The sequence below is a fragment of the Scyliorhinus torazame genome, chromosome 16, assembly GCF_047496885.1.
Source record: "Scyliorhinus torazame isolate Kashiwa2021f chromosome 16, sScyTor2.1, whole genome shotgun sequence".
NCBI lineage: Eukaryota > Metazoa > Chordata > Chondrichthyes > Carcharhiniformes > Scyliorhinidae > Scyliorhinus > Scyliorhinus torazame.
The window spans coordinates 37,426,375-37,447,112 of record NC_092722.1 but is presented as its reverse complement, the minus strand read 5'-3'; the positions used below and the strand labels follow the sequence as shown (position 1 = coordinate 37,447,112).

The 20,738-nt window shown below is 54.5% G+C and overlaps 1 protein-coding gene across 2 annotated transcripts in view; it reads right to left on the bottom strand.

The window, feature by feature from the left end:
• The window catches only part of arhgef19 (Rho guanine nucleotide exchange factor (GEF) 19), a 162,417-nt gene that overhangs the window by 20,569 nt on the left and 121,110 nt on the right, over window positions 1-20,738 (bottom strand). For both annotated transcript variants that reach the window (XM_072478287.1, XM_072478288.1), the window contains exons 6-12: window positions 11,896-12,143; window positions 9,036-9,196; window positions 6,638-6,790; window positions 5,149-5,278; window positions 4,069-4,143; window positions 2,692-2,781; window positions 1,653-1,816 (exon numbers count right to left, since the gene is read on the bottom strand). In XM_072478287.1, the coding sequence (XP_072334388.1) occupies window positions 1,653-1,816; window positions 2,692-2,781; window positions 4,069-4,143; window positions 5,149-5,278; window positions 6,638-6,790; window positions 9,036-9,196; window positions 11,896-12,143 (1,021 nt within the window). The remainder of the gene's footprint in view (window positions 1-1,652; window positions 1,817-2,691; window positions 2,782-4,068; window positions 4,144-5,148; window positions 5,279-6,637; window positions 6,791-9,035; window positions 9,197-11,895; window positions 12,144-20,738) is intronic.

Genomic DNA, 20,738 nt, shown 5'->3' with positions numbered 1-20,738 from the left:
GTACGTGTGGACACTGGATGTGTATATGCAGACACTGAGTGTGTACGTGTGGACACTGGGTGTGTACGTGTGGTCACTGGTTGTGTATATGTGGACTTGGTTGTGTATGTGTAGTCACTGGGTGTGTATATGTGGACACTGGTGTGTACGTGTGGACACTTGGTGTGTATATGTGGACTTGGTTGTGTATGTGTAGTCACTGGGTGTGTATATGTGGACACTGGTGTGTACGTGTGGACACTTGGTGTGTATATGTGGACACTGGGAGTGTATGTGTGGGCACTGGGTGTGTACTTGTCGACACTGGGTGTGTATGTGTGGACACTGGGTGTGTATATGTGGACACTGGGTGTGTATGTGTGGACACTGGGTGTGTATGTGTGGACACTGGGCGTGTATGTGTGGACACTGGGTGTGTATGTGTGAACACTGGGTGTGTATGTGTGGACACCGGGTGTGTATGTGTGAACACCGGGTGTGTATGTGTGGACACTGGGTGTGTATGTGTGGACACTGGGTGTGTACGTGTGAACACTGGGTGTGTACGTGTGGACACTGGGTGTGTATGTGTGGACACTGGGTGTGTATATGTGGACACTGGGTGTGTATGTGTGGACACTGGGTGTGTATGTGTGGACACTGGGTGTGTATGTGTGGACACTGGGTGTGTATGTGTGGACACTGGGTGTGTATGTGTGGACACTGGGTGTGTACGTGTGGACACTGGGTGTGTATGTGTGGACACTGGGTGTGTATATTGGACACTGGGTGTGTATGTGTGGACACTGGGTGTGTATGTGTGGACACTGGGTGTGTATGTGTTGGCACTGGGTGTGTATTGTGAATATTGATGAAGGATAGGGTCACAGTCAGGCTTGGTCAATATCCTGTAGATACTCACAGTCCATGATGTGAAGATGAAAATTGTCAGCTCGTCTGAGGCACCGAGCCCTGGAGTGGGACTGGAACAGGAATCAGTGTCTTCCGGAGAGTTGGGGAAACTGGATGTAATGTTTCGATTGACACGGGTCAGTAGAATAGAAACATGGAACGGTTACAGCAGAGAAGGAGGCTATTCAGCCCATTGTCCCTGTGCTGGCTCTCTGCAGGAGCAATTCTCCGAGTGCCGCTCCCTGTCTTTCCCCCGTAACCCTGCAAATCGTTCCTTTATTATCCAGTTCCCCTTTGAAAGCCTCGATTGAATCTGTCTCCAACACACTCTCAGACAGTGCAATCCAGATCCTAACCACTCGCTGTGTGAATCTGCCTCCACCACACTCTCAGACAGTGCATTCCAGATCCTAACCACTCGCTGTGTGAATCTGCCTCCACCACACTCTCAGACAGTGCATTCCAGATCCTAACCACTCGCTGCGTGATAAAGGCTTTTCTCATGTTGCCATTCGATTCTTTTGCCAAAGACATCGGCTGTTTTCCCCTTTTGCAAAACAATTTGAGTTTTAAAACATTTGACCAGGTTCCGCCATCTAGTGGTGTACAGTAGGAATTGCCTCCAGCCAGGCTGAATTGAGCTGGTTTCATCAATGAACTGGAACACAGAGGAAGAGGAGGCTTAAAAAGCCACAGGACAGAAAAGAAAACATAGAAATCACAGAAGTGGTTTATTATTATCAAATGGAGAGCACACTTACTCCTTCTTTCGGGAAAGCAGGAGGCAGTCGTTGAAGAGATGCAGATAAATGGGCCTGGTGGAAAGCTTGAATTTGGATCCGGCTGTATTATTGACCTGGGAATCCACTTCGGTCAGCTCTCCGTGCTTCACCAGCCAACGGGACTGTGAGATCAGCGGGAAAATCTGCGGGGGGGGGGGGAGAAAGGGCAGAAATTTCCGAAAACTGCCACTGGAATTTGAGAGCCTCCGACATGATCCTTATTCATTGCCTGCCAAGAATCAGGCTCCATGATCCTGACTCACCCGTGAGTGGAACTGAAACCACGCTGGGCTCCCCTTCCCGAAATGCAAGTGAGTTTCCCGTAAATGAGGAATTGACTGGAAATCGCGCAGCGGGCGGGACTTTTCCCTTTCAATTTGGGGAGTGAGATGGAATCCAGTCAGTGTGGACGGAGTGAATTCTCCTCTGCTGGCTCTCATGGTAAATGTATTTAATCTTGTTCATGGGGGTCATTGTTAGAGAACAAGCCTGATTTGAATCTTGCCGCCTACTGAGATGAAGGAGGGTCACTCATGCTGCCCACTCACTCGCTGCCCAGCGCTGAGGTAAAAGGGAGATAGTGCGGTAGAGGTGTGTGAATCTTCTGAGGTTTGAGCTGCACTATCATAGCAAAGTTTTACTCTGTATTAAGTCAGCCCAGCACCCCTGAGCTGCTTAATGCTGACAGTTAGTTCCTCACTCTTTCTCACACTGCCCAGACCACAAGCTCTGTCTCGGCTTGTCGTCAAGCGGTCACATGGATGTGTGCCCGAAGGCTCTTGTCTCACGGTTTCCCTCGGATCTGGGCCCCTGGTTGGCTCTTTTAACAAAACGTCACTCTCACCTCTTCCACTGACACCACCGTGGATTTGGAGCCCCCCCCAAGGGTGGCCCTGGCTCGTTCCTCTAAGGCTCATCCTCCCCCCCCCCCCCCCCCCCCCCCCCCCCCCCCAGCGCATTGGTCGCGGAGCCATGTCTGTGGGGCAGGGTGGGCCATACTTTGCCCGCTGTAGCTTACCTTACTTTCAAAGTGGATTTTGTTGTTCAGGTGAATGAGTTCCTCTGTCCTCTTCATTGACTGAACGCTGGAATTACATTCCTGTGTGAGCTGAGGGGAGAAAAGGATTGAGTTACTACACCCCCCACATTTTCTTGATCTGTGGATATGTTTCAAACTCCCATTGAATTCTTCCTCATCCAATCCTTGCCAGAACTCCCCAAAGCCTGTCTGAACTCCCAAACTCCACCTAAAAGCACGAGCCACCCCCAAACCCATCACCTCCTGCGCACATCACCAAATCCTGTTGACACCCACAAGATCAGGACCAAAATTCTCCGGCCGTTGCGGTTCTCTTTTCCCACAGGCCGCTCACCCTGTCCAAGGGTTTCACGCCAGCAAAGGGGAAAACCCATTGGCTGGCAATGGGAGGACAGAAGCCTGCCAGCAGCGAAGGGTGGGCTACCAAGAAACACACGGATGCGGCACCGGATACTCCAGCCCCAGAAGAATTGGGAGTCGGCCATTCGCCCCCTCGAGCCTGCTCTACCATTCAACAATATCATGGCTGATTTGACGGTGACATCAACTCCACTTTGCTGCCCCCATAACCCTGAACTCCGATGTCAATCACAAAGCTACTTAATGCTTGCCTTGAATATATTCAATGCCCCAGCCTCCACTGCTCTCTGTAGAAGAGAATTCCAAAGACTCTCCCGAGGGAAGCAATTGTTTTTCATCTCCATCTCTAATGGGGGATCCCTTATTTTGAAATTGTGGCCTGTAGTTTGAGAATCCCCCGGTGGGGCAGCACGGTGGCGCAATGGTTAGCACTGCAGTCTCACGGCACCGAGGTCCCAGGTTCGATCCCGGCTGTGGGTCGCTGTCCGTGTGGAAGTTGCACATTCTCCCCGTGTTTGCGTGGGTTTCGCCCCCACAACCCAAAGATGTGGATTGGCCACACTAAATTGCCCCTTAATTGGAAAAAAAATTAATTGGGTACTCAAAATTTAAAAAAAAAGAAGAGAATCCCCTGCGAGGGGAAATATCCTCTTAGCATCTATCCGGCCAAGCCCCCTTAGGATCCTACATGTTTCAATAAAATCACCTGTCGTTCTTCTAAACTCCTCTGAGTACAGGTCCAAGCTGCCCAACCTTTCCTCATTAGGTAACCTTTGTCCCAGGCATCGATTGAGTGATTCTTCTTTGAACTGCCTCCAATGCTATGATATCTTTTATTACAGGAGGAGACCAAAACTGTGCACAGTACTCTCGGAGAGGTCGCGCCAATGCCATGTACAGCTGTAGCAGGCCTGGCCTGGACTTCGCTCTGGCCTCTGCGCCCTCCACCCCGCTACCTCCCGTCCCGTGTCTCCTTCGAGTTGAAATTCCTTTTACCTTCTTGAGTTTGTCGAAGGCCTTTGTGGCTGTCTCCTCCTCTTGCGACCCTTGTTTGGTGCGCTTCAGTATGTTCTGAAATGCAGAGGATTCATCCTTCAGTTAACTCTAGAGACTAGAAGAGTTAAGGTTTGTTTGTCCGAGAGCAGACGTGAGAGGGGATTTAATAGAGGCGTTCAAAGATGGTGAGGGGTTTTGAGGGGAGATGAGGCAAAATGATTTTGTGCCACGAGTTGTTATTTGCTCTGTTCAAAAGGGTGGTTGAAACAGATTCAGTATTAACTCTCAAGAGGGAATTAGATATATACGTGAAAAGGAGAGATTTACGGGCCTACGGGGAAAGAGCAGCCACATGAGACTGTCAAAGAAACATTGGAACTCGGAGCGGAAGTAGGCCATTCAGCCGCTCGAGCCTGCTCCGCCGTTCAATCAGATCATGGCTGATCTCTTCCTGGTCTGACATCTACCTCCCGACCTCTTCCCCATATCCCTTCAACCCGTTTTTAAAATCAGAAATCTATCTATCTCCGTCTTGAAACCATTTAATGATTCAGACCCACCGTTCCACGGGGCAGTGAGTTCCACAAATTCACCACCCTCTACGAGAAGTGGGACTGTCCTTTAAGAGTGTTTCAGGACAGTAAGATTTTCCAGTAACTTTGTTGCAGTGTTAATGTAAGCCTACTTGTGACAATAAAGATTATTATTAATTAATTAGTGTGGGTCTGGAGAACAGTCCCTCCCACAGTAAGAGTCACATGATGGTGTGCTTTGTGTAGAAGAGTCTTCAAGGTGCCATCACGGGGACACCACACATGGGTGGTTGTGCCTTGGATATGTCAATAGTTATGGGTTACCAATAAACGGTCTAGTTCAGCCGTACAAGCACAAGCATCCGGCCTCTTAATGAGACGTCAAATAACCTTATAACAGATGAGTTGGATAGTTTTTTTTACAGTCAACATAATTAGGACTGATGCCACCCCCCCACCCCACCTTCCGAGTTGTAAGATTCCATGATTTGTAGATTTGTGGAATTAATGTTTTACGTCTGACCGATTTGTAACATGTGGGTTTTACCTCCACCAACATCTTCAGCCGCATTATCCTCTGGAACGGCAGGATGAGGAACGAGGTGAGGGGCAGCCGCTGGCAAACGGGATCCTCCTCCAACTTGGCCAGGATATTGGAAAATCTGGGATTCTCCTGTCTGCAAAGGTGACCCACAGAAAAAAAAACTCAGTCACTAAGTGTGTTCACGGGGCAGTTGTGAGTCAACTGTAGCTCAGGCGGAGTGGCAGGCTTGCCTCTGTGACACGAGGCCCTTGGTTCAAGTCCCACTCCAGGGCTTGGGCACAAGAATTAAGGCTGACAATCCGGTGCAGTACTGAGGGAGCGTTGCATTGTCAGAGGTGTTGGGCGGGATTCTCTGAGCCGAAATCGGGCTTGGCGCGGGGACGGCGAATGGGGCGTCAGACCCGCGATCGGGTCCGACGCCTTCCCCGCGATTCTCCGTGGACCGGAGAATCACCACCCGTCGCGCGCACGGCCGACGCGGTCGGGGCCATTGGAAGAGGCCCCCGCAGCGATTCTCAGCCGGCAGCTGGCCGGGTTCCCGCTGGCGTGGTTCACTCATGGTTCCACCCGGCGGGCACTCGGGCCTCCAGCACGGCCAGGGTTCCGATCGGGAGTCACTGATCGGCGGGCGCGCCCGATTTGGGGGGGCTATATTGTTGGGGCCTGCTTGCTGTGTGGGTCCGCTGTGTTGCGCGGATCCGCAGCTGGAAGTGCAGGGCCCCGTATCGGGAGCCGAAGCTGGGTAGACTACTCTGGGGCCTGCAAGTCCCCTTCATAATGGAGAATCACAGTGGACTTTCCAGAAAAAAGTCCAGAGTGTTTTGCGCCTGTTTTCTCGCAGGCGTGGGGACATAGCCCCATTTTCAGAGAATTCCGCCTGTTGTCTTTTGGATGAGCTGTTAAGTCGAGGGGGTTGGGGGGCGGGGGGGGGGGGGGGAATTATTCCTTTGAAGAGGAGAGAAGTTCTCCCGGGTGTCCTGGTCCAATGTTTATCACCCAACCAAGATCACAAATAACAGATTATCGGGTCATTATCTCATTGTGGGATCTTGCTGTGCACAAATTGGCTGCCATATTTCACACATTACAGCAGTGGCTTCACTTCAAAAAGCACTTCCTTGATTATAAAGCACCTTGGGACATCTGGTGGCCAGGAACGGTGCTACATAAATGAACATCTTTCTTTTTCTTAAGAAAAGAACTCCAAAACACACCTCCATTTTCCAGATGGACTGAGTGGCTATCAATCAGGACCCCCCCCCCCCCACTATATCTAACCCTGGGACCCCCAAGCTAACAGCACAGGCAGGAGGTTGAACCTGGTTCCTCCTCGTCTCCCTGTTCAGGACCACAATAGGTGGTGTATCAATTCGCCGAGCCATCCCAACAGCCAATACTTGGTACAAGTAGATGCTGCCCAAGTGCAGGCTGGACTGCTCGCTCACTGCTCTGCTTTAACCTTGGGGGGGTGGGGAGAAATGTTCATACGTACAGCAGCCGCTGGTAGGTCTGTTCCTGGTAGGCCTGGTTGGTCACGTAAGGCAGGTACACCCTCCTGAAGTCAGGGCAGTGAGCCAGCACAATGTCGCACAGGTCGAAGTTGAAGATGTCCTTCTCCAGCCTCTCCTCCAGCTCCTGCAGGAACCTGAGAACAACACAAACAGAAGACACTGAACTAAAGACGGAGCTGGCACTGAAAAAGATCGTGGCTAACACTCTGCAAACTCGTCACAACCAGAACGATAAAGGAAGCAGAAGCCAGCCAGGAAATGGAAGACAAATCCAGAGAAACCAGCCACTAGGCCCCAATAAAATGGCTGACCTGCCCCAGCTCTTCTCAATGCCCCCCAGCCGCCCTCCTCCGGTCTCACACCACCCCGCCCCCACTCCCTCCCTAACAGCACTGTGGGTGTACCTACACCACGTGGATTGCAGGGGATCAAGAAGGCAGCTCATCACCACCTTCCCGAAGGCAATTAGGGATGGGAAATAAATGCTGGGGCCAGCCAGCGACACACACAGCCCGTGAAAAAAAAATATTCTCAGCATCCCTCCTCCTCACTCGATTCTCAGAGATTCCAACACCATCTCTCTATCTTCCAGCCATTTCCCGCAATCCCACCTTCCCGCCGCCTCAGTCCTACCCTTAATCCTGTCACCTGAAACAGATGTTATCATCTCTGGACTCCACTCACATCAAAACTCCTCCTTGGCAACTTAATCCGCAACTCAATTAACCGTTATCTGGAGAGGAGGCTCCACCTCTCTGTCCTCGTTTGACTGGTATCAATGCGGGTGCGCTGACTGCAGTGTGGACGGACGGGTGTGACCGAGACTGGCAAGCGGGAATAGACTCCGCCAGCCTGGGCCCTGCCTGACCTCCGCCACCCTGAGCCACAAACAGGATCCAGGGTGCCCTTCACTGAGACATGATGTGGGTACCATCTTGCATCATTGGCTTTGTCTATAGATGCGTTTGTGCAACCTACCTCTTCACTCACCTGATGAAGGAGCTACGCTCCGAAAGCTAGTGATTGCAAAGCTAGTGACTTTAATCTGGTGTTGTAAGGCTTCTTACTGTACTTTCACTGAGACAGCAGCAACCAACATCCCGGTGATTGGCACTTCACTGGCACTTCACCCAGGGGCACAGTGCCATGCATCTGCCATAGTTCTGTATTGCCCCCCCCCCCACCACCACCACCACCACCACCACACACACCACCCATTCCACCATTGACAATACATCAGGGGCCTAAACGCAATCGGGTGCCCACCACAGAGCATTTCATCAGGCAGATACTATAAAGACGCCAATTAGGAGCCATCACATTGTGGTGAACATTTAATTAGAGAACTCTCATCACAATATGCAGTGAGTATAATTTGCCAAAATATAACTCGACTCTCTGGGCAATTCAGTCTGCAGCTGTAAGTGGAGTAGTAAGCATCGCAGGCAGGTTTAATGTGGATCATTGCTGGCTGCCAGATATTAATCGTGCCCAGTGGCCCTGAACCAGACTGCACTGATACCATGCAATTGTGTTTCAGTAACTGCACGAAACAATAGTCAAAGCTGCGTTACTACCCAACTGCCCATGAGCAGAGCCAGGGTGGTAACGCTGGCAGTGTCCCAGTTGCAATTTTTAATGTTGCAGGAAAAATGCTGGGTTTCCGAGAAGGTCACGCTTCAGTCAGGCATCGCCTGACCTCGAGCCAATCTCTGAGGGGAAGAGCATTTCCGACGGTAAAGCAAACCGGGTATTGTTTCTGCCTTGAATTATTTCCCACTCCCCTCCTCGGGTAGGGGTCTTACAGGCACTGCCTTGGCTCCTGCTACAGGGACCTGGGCGCAGCTTCCTCTGTGCTGCCCACCCTGTGGTAAGGCGCTGAATTCCGAAAGTTACATATCAAGCATTAGCGAGAGGGGGGGTCTCACTGAAACGTATACAATTCTGACAAGGCGGGACAGACTGGATGGAAGGGTCTCATTTCCTCTGGCTGGGGCCGGTGTGGGGGGGATCTCAGTCGAAGAATGGGGGCTTTTCAGAACTGAGATGAGAAATCTCTTCCCACAGAGGGTGATGGACCTGTGGAATTCTCAGTCACAGAAGGCTGTGGAGGCCAAACCACTGAATATATTTCAGAAAGAAATAGGTAGATTTCTGGGCATTTAAGGTGTCAGGGCTATGGGGAGAGAGCGAGCGTATGGTCTTGAGTTAGAGAACCAGCCATGGTCACGTTGGGCCGAATGGCCTCCTGCTCCTGTTTAGTACAGTTAGAACCATGCAGCCAGAGAGTCCCTACAGTGCACAAGGATGCCCTTCAGCCCATCGTGTCTGCACTGACCCTCTGAAAGGGTTCTTCCCTCCCATTGCTGCAAGACTTACTTTTCGCTGACTTCTTTGACGTCGGGCAGCTTGGAAAAGAGCCACTGCTTTTCCTGAGTGTTGAGACATTCCTGAAGATCCCTGGAGTTCTGGAAATGTTCGAGGGTGATGGTGAGACTCCGGAGGTAGGATCCTTCCGAGGTGACCAGTTCAAACTTGGCCTAATGGGCACAGAGATTAGGGCTGAGGTGGAACTTCGACAGGGACTGCACACGGTACACAGGCACACGTTACACAGGCACACGGTACACAGGCACACGGTACACAGGCACACGGTACACAGGCACACGGTACACAAGCACACGGTACTCAGGCACACGGTACACAAGCACACGGTACACAGGCACACTGTACTCAGGCACATGGTACTCAGGCACACAGTACACAGGCACACGGTACACAGGCACACGGTACTCAATCACACGGTACTCAGGCACACGGTACACAGGCACACGGTACTCAGGCACACGGTACTCAGGCACACGGTACACAGGCACACGGTACACAGGCACACGGTACACAGGCACACGGCACACAGGCACACTGTACACAGGCACACGGTACACAGGCACACGGTACTCAGGCACACAGTACACAGGCACACGGCACACAGGCACACTGTACACAGGCACATGGTACACAGGCACACGTTACACAGGCACACGGTACACAGGCACACGGCACTCAGGCACACGGTACACAAGCACACGGTACTCAGGCACACGGTACACAAGCACACGGTACACAGGCACACGGTACTCAGGCACATGGTACTCAGGCACACGGTACACAGGCACACGGTACACAGGCACACGGTACTCAATCACACGGTACTCAGGCACACGGTACACAGGCACACGGTACTCAGGCACACGGTACTCAGGCACACGGTACACAGGCACACGGTACACAGGCACACGGTACACAGGCACACGGCACACAGGCACACTGTACACAGGCACACGGTACACAGGCACACGGTACTCAGGCACACGGTACACAGGCACACGGCACACAGGCACACTGTACACAGGCACATGGTACACAGGCACACGGTACACAGGCACACGGTACACAGGCACACGGCACTCAGGCACACGGTACACAGGCACACGGTACACAGGCACACGGTACACAGGCACACGGTACTCAGGCACACGGTACACAGGCACATGGTACACAGGCACACGGTGCACACAGGCACATGTTACACAGGCACACAGGCACACTGTACACAGGCACACGATACACAGGCACACGGTACACAGGCACACTGTACTCAGGGACACGGTACTCAGGCAGAAAGTTCTCAGGCACACGTTATACAAGCACACGGTACAAAGGCACACGGTACTCAGGCACACGTACACAGGCACACGGTACACGGTACTCAGGCACACGGTGCACACAGGCACACGGTACACAGGCACACGGTACACACAGGCACAAGGTACACAGGCACACGGTACTCAGGCAGAAAGTTCTCAGGCACACGGTACAAAGGCACACGGTACACAGGCACACGGTACTCAGGCACACGGTACTCAGGCAGAAAGTTCTCAGGTACACTTTACACAGGCACACGGTACTCAGGCAGAAAGTTCTCAGGCACACGGTACACAAGCACACGGTACACAGGCACACGGTACAAAGGTACATGGTACACAAGCACACGGTACTCAGGCACACGGTACTCAGGCAGAAAGTTCTCAGGCACACGGTACACAAGCACACGGTACACAGGCACACGGTACAAAGGCACACGGTACTCAGGCACTCAGAGAAAAGGCGAAAAGCACCAAAGGAAACGCAAAGGAGTTAGACGTTAATCATTGTGGAGAACATCCATTACCTTGAATCGTCCGGGGGCCCTGTCAGTAAGATGCCGATCAGCACAGTAACATAGTCTGAATATTGGAGGCCCAGTCCAAAGGCAGCAATATCAATGGGCAATGGGACTTATATATAGAAGCGGTAACAATTAAAATGCTTCTGATGTTTCCACATTTGATCCCTGATGAGGGAAACCAGAAAATGAATCTGAATCCCATTTCTTTTTTTAAAATAAATTTAGAGTATCCATTTCATTTTTTCCAATTAAGAGGCAATTTAGTGTGGCCAATCCACCTACCCTGCACATCTTTTGGGTTGTGGGGGCGAAACCCAAGCAAACACGGGGAGAATGTGCAAACTCCACACGGACAGTGACCCAGAGCCGGGATCGAACCTGGGACCGCGGCGCGTGAGGCAGCAGTGCTAACCACTGCGCCACCGTGCTGCCCTTGAATCCCATTTCTTAAACACTAATGGCGACTGATTGTGGGGGGTGGGGTGGGGTCACTGGGAAGCTAGCGGGGTCCAATCTCCATCAGTGCAGTGGAGAAAAGGCCCTTTCTCCACTGCACTGATGGAGATTAGACCCCACTAGCTTCCCAGTGCTTCACAAGCTACAGGCCACTGTTTCGAGACCACAACAGCAGTACAAATAAATCTTACGTCCAGCTATTCAATCTGGATCACCCCAGAGAGAGGCCAGGCACTTTGTAGAAAGAATAAAAACTGCTGACTCTGGACTGGGCCTAGGCGACACATTACAGCCAGATCATGCATCTCAGGCAAGGCTGCTTCACAATCAAGGAATAGCACAGTGACGGGAAGAGAGAGAAACAATGAATTGTTAAGAGATGTGAAACAGACAAATGTAAAAAAGAAGAACAAATGGACAGGGGCTTTGCTGAATATTTGGGTTTTTATCTGGGCCTAGTAATGCGTCTGGATACTGCTCCAGGGGAGATGTGAACCGTTGCTGCGTTCCTAGATGCAGCCTAAGACAGTGTTTAACATAAAGAGACTCGCTCACCTCCTGCAGCTTGCGTTGCTCGTTGCACATTCGGTCCAATAAGCCACTTCGCCGTACATCGGGGATGTCCTGCCAAAGAGCAAATGCATTCCCCCGGGCTGCCCGCTGGGACCAGACTGCGTTGTGTGGTAACGACCTGTACTTGCTTACTAGGATTGGATCGTCCTCCTCGATGACCGTGTCTGCCCGTTTCTGCCTCTGGATTTCCCGGTCACTTGCGACGTTGCTGTAATCCTGGTACAGGATCGCTGTGACGACACAACCAGTCAAGGGAGGAATACTCAGGCTGTACACTGGACGTTATGTTTGATGGGTCCGCCAACACCCGGAACCAGAAATAAACAGACAAAGATGTGCCAAGAAAAGGTGCAAGGGCAAACTGGTCCATATGGCAACACCCTAGGACTGGCTCACCAACCGAACACAAGCCCCTCGAGGTCCCAGACAATCCTGTCAATTGGACAACACACTGACTTCTTTGCACAAACTCGTTTGTGATCATTTGTGTTGATTGTGCTGATGGGTCAGTGCGCTGTGCTGATGGGTCAGTGTGCTGTGTTGATGGGTCATTGTGCTGATGGGTCATTGTGCTGATGGGTCAGTGCGCTGTGCTGATGGGTCAGTGTGCTGATGGGTCAGTGTGCTGATGGGTCAGTGTGCTGATGGGTCAGTGCGCTGATGGGTCAGTGCGCTGATGGGTCAGTGTGCTGATGGGTCAGTGTGCTGATGGGTCAGTGCGCTGTGCTGATGGGTCAGTGCGCTGATGGGTCAGTGTGCTGATGGGTCAGTGTGCTGATGGGTCAGTGCGCTGTGCTGATGGGTCAGTGTGCTGATGGGTCAGTGTGCTGATGGGTCAGTGTGCTGATGGGTCAGTGCGCTGTGCTGATGGGTCAGTGCGCTGATGGGTCAGTGTGCTGATGGGTCAGTGTGCTGATGGGTCAGTGTGCTGTGCTGATGGGTCAGTGTGCTGATGGGTCAGAGTGCTGTGCTGATGGGTCAGTGTGCTGATGGGTCAGTGCGCTGTGCTGATGGGTCAGTGCGCTGTGCTGATGGGTCAGTGTGCTGATGGGTCAGTGCGCTGTGCTGATGGGTCAGTGCGCTGATGGGTCAGTGTGCTGATGGGTCAGTGCGCTGATGGGTCAGTGTGCTGATGGGTCAGTGCGCTGATGGGTCAGTGTGCTGATGGGCAGTGCGCTGATGGGTCAGTGTGCTGATGGGTCAGTGTGCTGATGGGTCAGTGCGCTGTGCTGATGGGTCAGTGCGCTGATGGGTCAGTGCGCTGTGCTGATGGGTCAATGTGCTGATGGGTCAGTGTGCTGATGGGTCAGTGCGCTGTGCTGATGGGTCAGTGCGCTGATGGGTCAGTGCGCTGTGCTGATGGGTCAGTGTGCTGATGGGTCAGTGTGCTGATGGGTCAGTGCGCTGTGCTGATGGGTCAGTGTGCTGATGGGTCATTGTGCTGATGGGTCAGTGTGCTGATGGGTCAGTGTGCTGATGGGTCAGTGTGCTGATGGGTCAGTATGCTGATGGGTCAGTGTGCTGATGGGTCAGTGTGCTGATGGGTCAGTGTGCTGATGGGTCAGTGTGCTGATGGGTCATTGTGCTGATGGGTCAGTGTGCTGATGGGTCAGTGTGCTGATGGGTCAGTGTGCTGATGGGTCAGTGTGCTGATGGGTCAGTGCGCTGATGGGTCAGTGTGCTGATGGGTCAGTGCGCTGATGGGTCAGTGCGCTGTGCTGATGGGTCAGTGTGCTGATGGGTCAGTGTGCTGATGGGTCATTGTGCTGATGGGTCAGTGCGCTGTGCTGATGGGTCAGTGCGCTGTGCTGATGGGTCAGTGCGCTGATGGGTCAGTGTGCTGTGCTGATGGGTCAGTGTGCTGATGGGTCAGTGTGCTGATGGGTCAGTGCGCTGATGGGTCAGTGTGCTGATGGGTCATTGTGCTGATGGGTCAGTGTGCTGTGCTGATGGGTCAGTGCGCTGATGGGTCAGAGCGCTGTGCTGATGGGTCAGTGTGCTGATGGGTCAGTGTGCTGTGCTGATGGGTCAGTGTGCTGATGGGTCAGTGTGCTGTGCTGATGGGTCAGTGCGCTGATGGGTCAGTGCGCTGTGCTGATGGGTCAGTGCGCTGATGGGTCAGTGCGCTGATGGGTCATTGTGCTGATGGGTCAGTGCGCTGATGGGTCAGTGTGCTGATGGGTCAGTGTGCTGTGCTGATGGGTCAGTGCGCTGATGGGTCAGTGCGCTGTGCTGATGGGTCAGTGCGCTGATGGGTCAGTGCGCTGATGGGTCATTGTGCTGATGGGTCAGTGTGCTGATGGGTCAGTGCGCTGATGGGTCAGTGTGCTGATGGGTCAGTGTGCTGATGGGTCAGTGCGCTGTGCTGATGGGTCAGTGTGCTGATGGGTCAGTGCGCTGATGGGTCAGTGTGTTGATGGGTCAGTGTGCTGTGCTGATGGGTCAGTGTGCTGATGGGTCAGTGCGCTGTGCTGATGGGTCAGTGTGCTGATGGGTCAGTGTGCTGTGCTGATGGGTCAGTGTGCTGATGGGTCAGTGTGCTGTGCTGATGGGTCAGTGCGCTGATGGGTCAGTGCACTGTGCTGATGGGTCAGTGTGCTGATGGGTCAGTGCGCTGATGGGTCAGTGTGCTGTGCTGATGGGTCATTGTGCTGATGGGTCAGTGCGCTGATGGGTCAGTGCGCTGATGGGTCAGTGTGCTGTGCTGATGGGTCATTGTGCTGATGGGTCAGTGCGCTGATGGGTCAGTGCGCTGATGGGTCAGTGTGCTGATGGGTCAGTGCGCTGATGGGTCAGTGTGCTGTGCTGATGGGTCATTGTGCTGATGGGTCAGTGTGCTGATGGGTCAGTGCGCTGATGGGTCAGTGTGCTGTGCTGATGGGTCATTGTGCTGATGGGTCAGTGCGCTGATGGGTCAGTGCGCTGATGGGTCAGTGTGCTGATGGGTCAGTGCGCTGATGGGTCAGTGTGCTGTGCTGATGGGTCATTGTGCTGATGGGTCAGTGTGCTGATGGGTCAGTGCGCTGTGCTGATGGGTCAGTGCGCTGTGCTGATGGGTCAGTGCGCTGATGGGTCATTGTGCTGATGGGTCAGTGCGCTGATGGGTCAGTGTGCTGATGGGTCAGTGCGCTGTGCTGATGGGTCAGTGCGCTAATGGGTCAGTGTGCTGATGGGTCAGTGCGCTGTGCTGATGGGTCAGTGCGCTGTGCTGATGGGTCAGTGTGCTGTGCTGATGGGTCAGTGCGCTGATGGGTCAGTGCGCTGTGCTGATGGGTCAGTGCGCTGTGCTGATGGGTCAGTGCGCTGTGCTGATGGGTCAGTGCGCTGTGCTGATGGGTCAGTGCGCTGTGCTGATGGGTCAGTGCGCTGTGCTGATGGGTCAGTGCGCTGTGCTGATGGGTCAGTGCGCTAATGGGTCAGTGCGCTGATGGGTCAGTGCGCTGTGCTGATGGGTCAGTGTGCTGTGCTGATGGGTCAGTGCGCTAATGGGTCAGTGCGCTGATGGGTCAGTGCGCTGTGCTGATGGGTCAGTGCGCTGTGCTGATGGGTCAGTGCGCTGTGCTGATGGGTCAGTGCGCTGTGCTGATGGGTCAGTGCGCTGTGCTGATGGGTCAGTGCGCTGTGCTGATGGGTCATTGTGCTGATGGGTCAGTGCGCTGTGCTGATGGGTCAGTGCGCTGATGGGTCAGTGCGCTGTGCTGATGGGTCAGTGCGCTGTGCTGATGGGTCAGTGCGCTAATGGGTCAGTGCGCTGTGCTGATGGGTCAGTGCGCTGTGCTGTTGGGTCAGTGTGCTGATGGGTCAGTGTGCTGATGGGTCATTGCGCTGATGGGTCAGTGCGCTGATGGGTCAGTGCGCTGTGCTGATGGGTCAGTGTGCTGATGGGTCAGTGCACTGATGGGTCAGTGTGCTGATGGGTCAGTGTGCTGATGGGTCAGTGCGCTGTGCTGATGGGTCAGTGCGCTGATGGGTCAGTGCGCTGTGCTGATGGGTCAGTGTGCTGATGGGTCAGTGCGCTGTGCTGATGGGTCAGTGTGCTGATGGGTCAGTGTGCTGATGGGTCAGTGCGCTGATGGGTCAGTCTGCTGTGCTGATGGGTCAGTGTGCTGATGGGTCAGTGTGCTGATGGGTCAGTGTGCTGATGGGTCAGTGCGCTGATGGGTCATTGTGCTGATGGGTCAGTGTGCTGATGGGTCAGTGCGCTGTGCTGATGGGTCAGTGCGCTGTGCTGATGGGTCAGTGTGCTGATGGGTCAGTGTGCTGATGGGTCATTGTGCTGATGCGTCAGTGTGCTGATGGGTCAGTGCGCTGATGGGTCAGTGCGCTGATGGGTCAGTGCGCTGATGGGTCATTGTGCTGATGGGTCAGTGTGCTGATGGGTCAGTGCGCTGATGGGTCAGTGTGCTGATGGGTCAGTGTGCTGATGGGTCAGTGCGCTGTGCTGATGGGTCAGTGCGCTGTGCTGATGGGTCAGTGCGCTGTGCTGATGGGTCAGTGTGCTGATGGGTCAGTGCGCTGATGGGTCAGTGTGCTGATGGGTCAGTGCGCTGTGCTGATGGGTCAGTGTGCTGATGGGTCAGTGCGCTGATGGGTCAGTGTGCTGATGGGTCAGTGTGCTGATGGGTCAGTGCGCTGTGCTGATGGGTCAGTGTGCTGATGGGTCAGTGTGCTGATGGGTCAGTGCGCTGATGGGTCAGTGTGCTGATGGGTCAGTGTGCTGATGGGTCAGTGCGCTGATGGGTCAGTGTGTTGATGGGTCAGTGTGCTGATGGGTCATTGTGCTGATGGGTCAGTGTGCTGATGGGTCAGTGCGCTGTGCTGATGGGTCAGTGCGCTGTGCTGATGGGTCAGTGCGCTGTGCTGATGGGTCAGTGTGCTGATGGGTCAGTGCGCTGTGCTGATGGGTCAGTGTGCTGATGGGTCAGTGCGCTGTGCTGATGGGTCAGTGTGCTGATGGGTCAGTGTGCTGATGGGTCAGTGTGCTGATGGGTCATTGTGCTGATGGGTCAGTGTGCTGATGGGTCAGTGTGCTGATGGGTCAGTGCGCTGTGCTGATGGGTCAGTGCGCTGATGGGTCAGTGTGCTGATGGGTCAGTGCGCTGTGCTGATGGGTCAGTGTGTTGATGGGTCAGTGTGCTGATGGGTCAGTGTGCTGATGGGTCAGTGTGCTGATGGGTCAGTGCGCTGATGGGTCAGTGTGCTGATGGGTCAGTGCGCTGTGCTGATGGGTCAGTGTGTTGATGGGTCAGTGTGCTGATGGGTCAGTGCGCTGATGGGTCAGTGTGCTGATGGGTCAGTGCGCTGTGCTGATGGGTCAGTGTGCTGATGGGTCAGTGCGCTGATGGGTCAGTGTGCTGATGGGTCAGTGTGCTGATGGGTCAGTGCGCTGTGCTGATGGGTCAGTGTGCTGATGGGTCAGTGTGCTGATGGGTCAGTGTGCTGATGGGTCAGTGTGCTGATGGGTCAGTGCGCTGTGCTGATGGGTCAGTGTGCTGATGGGTCAGTGTGCTGATGGGTCAGTGTGCTGATGGGTCAGTGCGCTGATGGGTCAGTGTGCTGATGGGTCAGTGCGCTGTGCTGATGGGTCAGTGTGCTGATGGGTCAGTGTGCTGATGGGTCAGTGTGCTGATGGGTCAGTGCGCTGATGGGTCAGTGTGCTGATGGGTCAGTGCGCTGTGCTGATGGGTCAGTGTGTTGATGGGTCAGTGTGTTGATGGGTCAGTGTGCTGTGCTGATGGGTCAGTGTGCTGATGGGTCAGTGCGCTGTGTTGATGGGTCAGTGTGCTGATGGGTCAGTGTGCTGTGCTGATGGGTCAGTGTGCTGATGGGTCAGTGCGCTGTGCTGATGGGTCAGTGTGCTGATGGGTCAGTGCGCTGTGTTGATGGGTCAGAGTGCTGATGGGTCAGAGCGCTGTGCTGATGGGTCAGTGCGCTGTGCTGATGGGTCAGTGTGCTGATGGGTCAGTGCGCTGATGGGTCAGTGCGCTGTGCTGATGGGTCAGTGTGCTGATGGGTCAGTGCGCTGTGCTGATGGGTCAGTGCGCTGATGGGTCAGTGCGCTGTGCTGATGGGTCAGTGTGCTGATGGGTCAGTGCGCTGTGCTGATGGGTCAGTGCGCTGTGTTGATGGGTCAGTGCGCTGTGCTGATGGGTCAGTGCGCTGATGGGTCAGTGCGCTGATGGGTCAGTGCGCTGTGCTGATGGGTCAGTGCGCTGATGGGTCAGTGCGCTGTGCTGATGGGTCAGTGCGCTGATGGGTCAGTGTGCTGATGGGTCAGTGCGCTGTGCTGATGGGTCAGTGCGCTGATGGGTCAGTGCGCTGTGCTGATGGGTCAGTGCGCTGATGGGTCAGTGCGCTGATGGGTCAGTGCGCTGATGGGTCAGTGCGCTGATGGGTCAGTGTGCTGATGGGTCAGTGTGCTGATGGGTCAGTGTGCTGATGGGTCAGTGCGCTGATGGGTCAGTGCGCTGATGGGTCAGTGCGCTGATGGGTCAGTGCGCTGATGGGTCATTGTGCTGATGGGTCAGTGCGCTGTGCTGATGGGTCAGTGCGCTGTGCTGATGGGTCAGTGTGCTGATGGGTCAGTGTGCTGATGGGTCAGTGCGCTGATGGGTCAGTGCGCTGATGGGTCAGTGTGCTGATGGGTCAGTGTGCTGATGGGTCATTGTGCTGATGGGTCAGTGCGCTGTGCTGATGGGTCAGTGCGCTGATGGGTCAGTGCGCTGTGCTGATGGGTCAGTGTGCTGATGGGTCAGTGTGCTGATGGGTCAGTGCGCTGATGGGTCAGTGCGCTGTGCTGATGGGTCAGTGCGCTGATGGGTCAGTGCGCTGTGCTGATGGGTCAGTGCGCTGATGGGTCAGTGTGCTGTGTTGATGGGTCAGTGCGCTGATGGGTCAGTGCGCTGTGCTGATGGGTCAGTGCGCTGATGGGTCAGTGTGCTGTGTTGATGGGTCAGTGCGCTGATGGGTCAGTGTGCTGTGTTGATGGGTCAGTGCGCTGATGGGTCAGTGTGCTGTGTTGATGGGTCAGTGCGCTGATGGGTCAGTGCGCTGTGCTGATGGGTCAGTGCGCTGATGGGTCAGTGCGCTGTGCTGATGGGTCAGTGCGCTGATGGGTCAGTGTGCTGTGCTGATGGGTCAGTGTGCTGATGGGTCAGTGTGCTGATGGGTCAGTGTGCTGTGCTGATGGGTCATTGTGCTGATGGGTCAGTGCGCTGATGGGTCAGTGCGCTGATGGGTCAGTGCGCTGATGGGTCAGTGTGCTGATGGGTCAGTGTGCTGATGGGTCAGTGTGCTGATGGGTCAGTGCGCTGATGGGTCAGTGCGCTGATGGGTCAGTGTGCTGATGGGTCAGTGTGCTGATGGGTCAGTGTGCTGTGCTGATGGGTCAGTGCGCTGTGCTGATGGGTCAGTGCGCTGTGCTGATGGGTCAGTGTGCTGATGGGTCAGTGTGCTGATGGGTCAGTGCGCTGTGCTGATGGGTCAGTGTGCTGATGGGTCAGTGCGCTGTGCTGATGGGTCAGTGTGTTGATGGGTCAGTGCGCTGTGCTGATGGGTCAGTGCGCTGTGCTGATGGGTCAGTGTGCTGATGGGTCAGTGTGCTGATGGGTCAGTGTGCTGATGGGTCAGTGCGCTGTGCTGATGGGTCAGTGCGCTGATGGGTCAGTGTGCTGATGGGTCAGTGTGCTGATGGGTCAGTGTGCTGTGCTGATGGGTCAGTGCGCTGTGCTGATGGGTCAGTGCGCTGTGTTGATGGGTCAGTGCGCTGATGGGTCAGTGTGCTGATGGGTCAGTGTGCTGATGGGTCAGTGTGCTGATGGGTCAGTGCGCTGTGCTGATGGGTCAGTGCGCTGATGGGTCAGTGTGCTGTGCTGATGGGTCAGTGCGCTGTGCTGATGGGTCAGTGCGCTGTGCTGATGGGTCAGTGCGCTGTGCTGATGGGTCAGTGCGCTGTGCTGATGGGTCAGTGCGCTGTGCTGATGGGTCAGTGTGCTGATGGGTCAGTGCGCTGTGCTGATGTGTCAGTGCGCTGTGTTGATGGGTCAGGGCGCTGTGCTGATGGGTCAGTGCGCTGTGCTGATGGGTCAGTGTGCTGATGGGTCAGTGTGCTGATGGGTCAGTGTGCTGATGGGTCAGTGCGCTGTGCTGATGGGTCAGTGCGCTGTGCTGATGGGTCAGTGAGCTGTGCTGATGGGTCAGTGTGCTGATGGGTCAGTGTGCTGATGGGTCAGTGCGCTGTGCTGATGGGTCAGTGTGCTGATGGGTCAGTGTGCTGATGGGTCAGTGTGCTGATGGGTCAGTGCGCTGTGCTGATGGGTCAGTGCGCTGTGCTGATGGGTCAGTGAGCTGTGCTGATGGGTCAGTGAGCTGATGGGTCAGTGCGCTGTGCTGATGGGTCAGTGTGCTGATGGGTCAGTGCGCTGATGGGTCAGTGCGCTGTGCTGATGGGTCAGTGTGCTGATGGGTCAGTGTGCTGATGGGTCAGTGCGCTGTGCTGATGGGTCAGTGTGCTGATGGGTCAGTGCGCTGTGCTGATGGGTCAGTGTGCTGATGGGTCAGTGCGCTGATGGGTCAGTGTGCTGATGGGTCAGTGTGCTGATGGGTCAGTGCGCTGTGCTGATGGGTCAGTGTGCTGAAGGGTCAGTGTGCTGATGGGTCAGTGCGCTGTGCTGATGGGTCAGTGCGCTGATGGGTCAGTGCGCTGTGCTGATGGGTCAGTGTGCTGATGGGTCAGTGCGCTGTGCTGATGGGTCAGTGTGCTGATGGGTCAGTGTGCTGATGGGTCAGTGTGCTGTGCTGATGGGTCAGTGCGCTGTGCTGATGGG